This window comes from Lytechinus variegatus, chromosome 17, assembly GCF_018143015.1.
Source record: "Lytechinus variegatus isolate NC3 chromosome 17, Lvar_3.0, whole genome shotgun sequence".
Taxonomy (NCBI): Eukaryota; Metazoa; Echinodermata; class Echinoidea; order Temnopleuroida; family Toxopneustidae; genus Lytechinus; species Lytechinus variegatus.
The window spans coordinates 25490490-25499356 of NC_054756.1; the positions used below are offsets into that span (position 1 = coordinate 25490490).

An 8867-nucleotide genomic window follows, 5' to 3' on the forward strand; every position below is an offset into this window, starting at 1 on the left:
AACACTGAAAATTTCATCAAAATCGGATGTAAAATAAGAAAGTTATGACATTTCAAAATTTTGCTTCATTTCACAAAAACAGTTATATGAACGAGCCAGCTACATCCAAATGAGAGTCGATGATGTCATTCACTCACTATTTCTTTTGTTTTTTATTGTTTGAAATATGAAATATTTTGATTTTCTCGTCATTGTCATGTGAAATGAAGTTTCATTCCTCCCTGAATACGTGGAATTCCATTATTTTAACATTTTGTGCTTCAGGCAAGGAGGTCCTAATCGTCAAATTCGTAAAAATTGAAATATTGTATAATTCAAACAATAAAAAACAAAAGAAATAGTGAGTGAGTGACATCATCAACTCTCTCATTTGGATGTAACTGGCTCGTTCATATAACTATTTTGTTCAAAATAAGCGAAACTTTGAAATGTCATAACTTTCTTATTTTACATCCGATTTTGATGAAATCATCATTGTGCTTGTCTGATTTTTCTCTTTTGATTCAAATCAACATTTTTTGAGGTGGACTTGACCTTTAGTATCATAATAATAGAAAGCGCGGCTAATAAACCAGTGAATAAACATGATGGAAAATACACGTTTCTTCAATTAAGCACTTTATTGACCCCAAAAAGAGAGTATATATTGGTATTGCATAGAATAATGGAGTACAAGTTTAGGCATTAGGGAATGTGCATTGATTTTACAGTCCTTCTTCTAAACAATTAATGAGGAGAACACAATTAATAATTAGCTACCATGATGAGTATGTATTATTGATATTCTAGAGATAATAACATATCGCTTTATAATATCCAATACCTCTAAGTTTTGTGTACACTTCGTGTTTATTGCTATATAAAATATAACGAGACAAAATTGTTAGCCATGAACATAGCAGATCTCACATCCTTCTTGTCTTATTCTGTCCATCATTTTCATGAATAGCCCATATAGGCTTACTTATGAGCAACAACATTGGCTGGAATATTCTGAACAATAATTAGAGTTCAAAAGAAGAACAGTCCAAATTAAGTGGAGCAACGTTTCAGGATTTTTTTCTGCCCCACTCCAGACCCCATGACTGAAGATGCATGCATGTCTTCAACCCTAACTCACTAAATCAGCATATCAAAGGCCGTGCATGCTCATGCAGTGGGGTAGGCATACATACGCAGAATGTTCCAAAACCTGAGTAAACTCGGCCACTTCACTCCCTCACATAATTAGTAAAGCTTCTTTTTTTTTTGGGGGGGGGGAGATTTGCGGGGCATGTTAAGGTTGATAATTTGGTGCACACTGTACATAATTATAATCTCTGATGAAACTTCTTATGTGAGAATAGTAAGTTTGCAAAATTTGGGAGGTGGCAACTGCCCCCCCCCCTTGGCGGCCCCATGTCTACAAACCAACAAAGTATAACCTAGAATAGATGAAGCATAACTGAACCAATTTTCGACGAGTAATAATCTTTTGACTAATTGAGCAGAAAAATGAATGGTGCTAAATAGTAAAAACGCTGTACATGTCTTGTACAATGATGGTTACCTTATGAACTTTAAAGTAGTCTTGTTGTTTAAACGGCTTAACAATTAAATCTTCAACAACAAATTTTGTTTTTGATATTTCATTTAAACTTTTAAACAACTATTGTTTATATGAACATCGTTGCGTAAAAATTCCAAACTGCGTTTTAACTGTGTAGAGCAAGAAAGCGTACTTTCAGAGCCTCAGTTATTTTAAACCAGCTGCACCAATGGTTGCCTCAGTAAGATGACAAAAAATGAAAGGGTGCCAGAGTTCGCTTATTAATGTATGGCAGCGGGAGCCGAAGATATTCAGAGATTTATACTCTAAAAAGTCAGCAGTATCCTAAAGTCCATGCTTTATCCTACCGGTTCAAATCTCATGGAGAATATGATGATGGCTTTGCATTTATACTCGTATCAATGAAATAAGAATCGACTGTCTTGAGTGACATCGGTGTACCGAGTTTCCGGTCCATTCGACTATTACTCCGGCTATGTGCGTACGGATTGCTATCCGGAACCGAGTGCAACCACTTCACGATGTACTTGTCCCTTGAAGTTGTCTTATCGTTGAATATCGTCGGCAGTTGAATGACAGTCGACATGACTTTCGACGGAGATCCGGTTGTCCTCTCCCGAAATGTCACGTCCGTATCCGAGTATGTAAACGTGCGGTCCCAGTTCGGCGTGATGGTTTCGGAAGTGTTCGGGTACCATCGGATGTCGCGCCGAGTCGTTCGGGCCGATCTGCGTTTGGCTTGCTCCTCTTGCCGGTCGCACATCGGCGCAGGACTCGCCCTGACTCCGGGAAAGTCCGGCAACTTTCGGCTGTTTTTCGTGGCATGGACGTATCTGTCCTCGGTATTCTCCGACCCACCTCTGCTTGCAAACAATTGCCTGTATTGCTTGTATATCATATGGGCGGTAGAGCCTTTCGTTGGCGACGTTGCCAGGCTACACGGTGGCAGCGATATGGGGACATTTTCCGAGATCTTTCCGATCGTTTCGGCCGTTTTCGGAGGATCTTGGTTGCCGAACGGGGCTTGGATGTTTTCACTGCACAATGAGTTGAAATGCTGGTTGGAAATCTTGCGAGGCGTTCCTTGAAATTCTGAAACATGGGGGATGAAAAAATGAAATAATGATCATGATTGTACCTAAATGGAACGGAACATATTGAAAGGCAGTCATGTCTCCCAAAACAAAATGTTTTATACATTCTTTGATCATATCTGCAATCTATGACCAATCGCATTTGCCCCCTCTATTTCTTGCTTTCCGTTTATCTATCTATCTATCTATTATCTATCTATCTATATAATCTCTATCTGCCTATCTATCTATCTATCTATTTATATCTATATGTCCATTTATCCCGTCTTCTTCCTTACTCCAATCCTATTCGATTGTAATATCCTTGTCGGGTTTTTTCCCACCCATTTTCATCTTTTATTCTCCCACAGGTAAACTCCTGTCATGTTCACTATCACAATTATGGTCATCATGGCAGTCTTCATGATCATTATCAACAACATCATCATCATCATCATCATCACCACCATTATCATCATCATCATCATCAGCAGCAGCAGCTCCATTACCTTCAGCGTCATCAACCCTAATCAACATCACCACCAACACTGTCAACATCACCCTCATTATCATCGTGATCACCATCATCATCCTCATCATCGTCATCACCATCGTCTTCGTCGTCATGAACATCATCAGTATCGTAATCATCATCACCACTACAATCATCATCAAGAATATCAACACCATTGACACTATTTTCATTATCAACATCATTACATTATTCTCATTATTATCACCACGACCATGCACCACCACCAAAGCCATCATGATCGTCATCATGATCATCATTATCATCATACCATCAGCATCGTCATCATTACCATCAACATCGTCATCGTCATCATCATCATCATCGTCGTCATCGTCATCGTCATCATCATCATCATCATCATATCATCATCGTCATCACTACTACTACCACCACCACCACCACCACTATCATTATCATCACCATCATCATCATCATCGTCATCATCACCACCACCACCACCACCACTACCACCACCACCATCATCATCATCACCACCACCAACACCACCACCACCACCATCATCATCATCATCATCATTACTGTCATCAACATCATCATTATCGTCACCACCCTCACTACCACCACCACCTACCACTCACTCACCCGATCCGTTACTCCTGAGGCTGTATCTATTATAGGTATCACCATAGTCGATCGTCGGTAGAGTCAGGCGGAGGGTCTTCTTGTGCGCCTGCTCTCTGTCGCCTCCTGTACCACCAAACAAGAAATTATTGTAACTTCCTAAGATTTGGGTACTGAACTGGGCAGATGGGTACTGAATGTTGGTTATTGCCGCCATTTTCCTTTCTTCTGACTAATTCTTCTCGATGGAGAGTCTTAAATGAAGTTGGTGTCACAAGAGAGCACGATTCGAAATTTAATGTCACTTTAGTCTTCCGAGAAATTCCTCGATTTTTTATTCTCTACGTTCAATGTGAGACGGATTTTGAAATTAGGCTTCAATAAATATGAATTGTCGAAGTATTAACTCATCCGGGAAAGGAAGTTTTGTCAATTTCGACGTCTGGCTATGGTTGACGTATACTAAAACACACAAAAAGTCGATAATCATGCGAAGAAATCGTTGAATTAAACCTCCTTGAAATAAAACTTCGGATTCATCATAGCTTTTCGGAACGCAACATAACAAACATCAAAATCATAAATTATATTCTTTTTGTGATTCCTAGAGCGTTTATTATAAAAATATGTTATCTTTAGATGAATCGATGCTTATGCTGAATCAACCATCCAGCTTTCTGAAGTAAAGTGATATTTATCCGGATTCGTCGTCATGATACTGGCGTTAAAACTTTTTATCACCTGCGTATATTATTCTCGATGTTATATTTTTTTCCACACGGCACCGAAGATGCGTTGCTAGGCAACATCACGACTGACGATGAAGATGCGACCCCTTCCGAGTTGTCGGAGATGAATTATTTCTAGTATTTTGATATCGGCGTACATTTCATTCCAATTAATGATGGCGCCACCAATGAGTTGAAATTTTGGCCTCCCTACACTAGTGTCCTTTGACGAAAAATAAAATGTTATAAGCTATTGAAATTTTGGCACATGAATGTTATGATCACACTTGCCCATGGGGGGAAAACACAAAACAGCCACTGATCGACCTTCCTAGGTAGAATCATCTCTTCCATTCCTTCCCATCCCCCCCCCCCCCCCGATGTAAATGGTCGGCTTAAAAAGAGCTATGCGGGATGTTGAAACTGACATTTTGACATTATTCACCTCAAGCCAATAAAAACTCTGAAATCTTCACCCACGAATATAGAAAAAAAATCACTTTGATCCATTAACAACCAAGCAACGATTAATTCACAATTTGATTTTAAGGAATTTCTTTACTGATTGATAAATCATGTGAACTTCTTCCTTTATACAATGATAATTGATGAGCATAGTCCACAGTAATAACATGACAGTAGCTGCAGTCAGTAGCGTAATGAGACAAAACTTTAGAGGGGCTCGATATGGCGTATCGCGTTCAATTAATAAAAAGTTTGTGATAGATTTTAACATAATATTTAAAACAAAAAAATCATGTTTCATCCTTATCTCTATCCTTTATCTCTTTTTTCCTTGGTCGTGATTTTTTTTTTTTTTTGGGGGGGGCAAGAGCCCCCACCCCCCCCCCATCTGTACGCCAGTGGTACCAATGAACATGAAATACATAATTATTAAAATTATCTCTAATATCAAGGGAAATGCAAATATTCAAGGACATTAGATTAAAATCACGATGTTTCAAATATTCAGTACAATCATATAATATATTTCTTTTATTGAAAAAAAAAGAAGAAATTGAAGGAATCGGCCCCCATCAGTAAGCTAGTGTGTCCTTGGGGAAAATGTGATCAGAGATCCACTGAATGATGTCTGCAAGTGAAATATTCAATGACATTTTTTTCTTTTTTTATTCTGTATTATTCTTAGAGACGTGTTGAAAATATAGGGCGAAGAACTGTGATAGGGGATCGTCATCCCAATATCTAAAGGACAATTTCTATAGATAAAAAGGGGGGGGGGGGTTCCTTGAAGATTTATCTATCTTCCAAGGAACTTTTATTTCCAAGGAATTAATATTTTTCAAGACAGTTTCCGTAGTGTAGCGGTTATCACGTGAGTCTAACACACTCAAGGTCCCCGGTTCGAGCCCGGGCGGAAACAATTTATTCTTTTTTTTAAATCTCCTGATGTTTGTTTAATGCTCACATGTTCAATAATACCACGAGAGTAAATCCTTGCGTCACACCTATATTGTTCAGGGGGGGTGATTATTGTTCCACCCCCTCCTGAAAATAGATGTAGCACAAGTATTTACGTCAGTGTATAACATCCCCTTATCCCGTGATTTACATTAATATAAACATACACTTCAATAAAAATCCATGTCATTCAATTTTATATCACTCTTAAAAGGATTTGCAAGTGATTAAATCTGTTTGTCCATATGATTGTGTCCGACCTATGAAAATCGTCAATATCAACCAAAATTCTGGTAGATCCTAATTTTGACAATATTTTTGACACAGTGACGAGATTGATATCAGGTAACCTGTATTGATGATGCGGTTTCTGCATCATTCTGTGAGCTTTATTAACCTTTTTTTGTTGACACCCTTGGCAATCACCTCCGTACTTCCGTTCACACACCGGCGCGCGGCACCCGGTCTTTGCTGTCGTCCAGCGAGTGATGATGCTCGTCACCATAGCAACGGGTATCCCAACGACCATGATGCGACTAAGAAGTGTTAGTGAGACAGGGAATTATTAGGATGATGAAGAGGTCTCCCTCTATACACAGCAAAATAACAAAGACAAACCTTTTACCAACGTTGGTATACTTGGTCCCCTATACTTTTAAGAACATACGAAACAGTTGGTCACCGATTTTGACCATCAAAAGTTAGTTAGAAATTTTGCCCAATAATTGGTCAAACATTTTACCATCTATTGGTCTTTTAAACAATATTTGGTCAAAATTTGTCAAATTTCGAGCAACAATAATAATTTGTCTATTTGTGTTTTATGTTTTGATATCCAGTTGGTCATAATTTTGACCAACTTTTGACCAACTATTGGTGAGAATTTTCTCCTAACGCCCGTTGGTCAAAATAATATTGGTCAAATGACTTTTTCCGGCTCCTCCTCATGTTCCATTATTATGAACGTTGATAAAACTCTTTTTCATATTCGTCATAAATTTGTGCAATTCATCGCGGAATCAGAAGGTGTAATGACATTACTTTAATCAATGAAAAATATAGACGGGCTGTTTAGGAGGTTAACCATGTATCTACTAGTATTGTACCATGGACCTATGATTTCGTGGTTGTACAAAACAAAGAATGTGCGAATGAAATTTTCCTGGATTGCTGATAACTATTAGATTGAAACGATCTCTTAACAAAGAAGAATCATTGTCTGAATATTATTTTTGAGGGAAAGTATAACATTTGTCTATATACAGTAATGAAGAATGATATTGACAGATATCAAATCAGAATGAGAGCTGTGGTGTTTGTTAGCCGCTACACTGTAAAAACTGCGGTGTTAAAACTGACACCAATTGGTGTTAAGAGGACCACACCCTGAGGTGTTAAAATTACACCCTAGAGATTAAACATAACACCAAAGAGTGTAAATGTAACAACAAAAGGTGTTGTAATAGCACCTATAGGTGTAAAACTAACACCACCAATTCAACACCGGTGTAAAATAACTGGTGTGGTCCTCTATGTACACCGGTAAACACTACAGTTTTTGCTGTGTATACAGAGAGACCCGCTCCAGTCATTTTATTCCGGTGTTCAATTTAGAAACAGAAGAAGACGAAGAAAAAAAACAGTAAAGAGACGAAGAAGACACAAAATATAACGATTGTAGGTTAAAATCAGTCTAATATAGTTTTGATTCTTTTTGTCTTGTTTAGAATAAGGTATTTGATGTCTTTTTGGCCTTTAAGTTTGCCTATATTCAGTATTCTATGCATAACGGGTTTATAAATGGAAACTTAATAACGTAATTCATAGTTTTTAAATGGCGCCATCTCTGAGATTATTGATGCATTTCGCTTGATATATAGAATAAAATGAGGGCTTTGCGGATTAAGAAATGTTAATAACAATGTCGGAATTCCTTACAAGTTGGTAAATGAATCAAAGAATTAGTTTTATTTGATGATGTGGAGAAAAAAAAATGGGTTGCACAACTAAGCAAAGTGAGACACCACACTTCTCGTGTTCTAATTGCATTAGGGCATGTTTATTACTTCGCCGTTTGTATAAAAAAGATTTAAATAATTATAAGGCCTATAAGCCAAGTTGACGAAAAGGTATGGAAGTATTCCAAGCAGATATGAGGAGGCACTGCACCTTTTGCGTTCTTGGTTCATAGGGGCAATGTTTATACTTCGGCTGCTCATACAAAAATAAAATTCAATACTTGTCTAAGTTGATGATAAAACATGGGGGTATATCATAGGCAACCATACAGATGACACGACATCTGCTTATTAACTGTAGATGTAAGGTTAGAGTTAGGGTTGCAATTAATAGTGTTTTATGTTAGGTTTAGGGTAGGGTGTGGTGTTTAATCCAGGGTTGAAGTAAGTTATTCGATGAGAGTGTGAAATTTATAGCAGAGGAATTAAATGCCGGGGCAAATGTCACAGAACATGTATTTCATACTTTAGTGCACAGCAAAAACTGTGGTGTTAACCGGTGTACATAGAGGACCACACCAGTTATTTTACACCGGTGTTAAATTGACAGTGTTAGTTTAACACCTGTAGGTGTTATTACAACACCTTTGGTTGTTATATGTACACTCTTTGGTGTTATGTTCAACTCCTAGGGTGTAATTTTAACACCTCTGGGTGTGGTCCTCTATCTATTAACACCAACTGGTGTCAGTTTTAACACCACAGTTTTGACACTGTGGAAATAACATATAGGAACATTCAAATGATTCGAGAGTGGATGGGCCTACCCTTACAAAATAGTCTTCTATCATAGATGGAGTGGCCATCACTCGGGATAGATGCATGCAGGGGCTCGAGAGCTAATCAATAATTAAACCCATCCCGAACGTCGCGAAGACAATGCGGGTTCCTCTTCATTAAAAGAAGATCAAATAAGAACCCCGGTTGAACAATATACTCAATAATACTTCATTTCTCATC

The 8867-nt window shown here is 38.0% G+C and overlaps 1 protein-coding gene and 1 non-coding gene across 2 annotated transcripts; one reads left to right on the plus strand and one right to left on the minus strand.

The window, feature by feature from the left end:
- Positions 1-627: 627 nt before the first annotated feature.
- LOC121431098 lies at positions 628-4424 on the minus strand. Its single transcript, XM_041628580.1, has 2 exons — positions 3761-4424; positions 628-2641 (listed from the first exon to the last, which is right to left on the minus strand). Exons 1-2 carry the CDS (start codon positions 3954-3956, stop codon positions 1908-1910), a joined length of 930 nt encoding a protein of 309 aa, XP_041484514.1. The 5' UTR covers positions 3957-4424; the 3' UTR covers positions 628-1907.
- A 1354-nt stretch (positions 4425-5778) lies between these two features.
- On the plus strand, positions 5779-5851 carry TRNAV-AAC. The gene has a single exon. It is a non-coding gene; the product is annotated as a tRNA-Val (tRNA).
- Positions 5852-8867: the final 3016 nt, after the last annotated feature.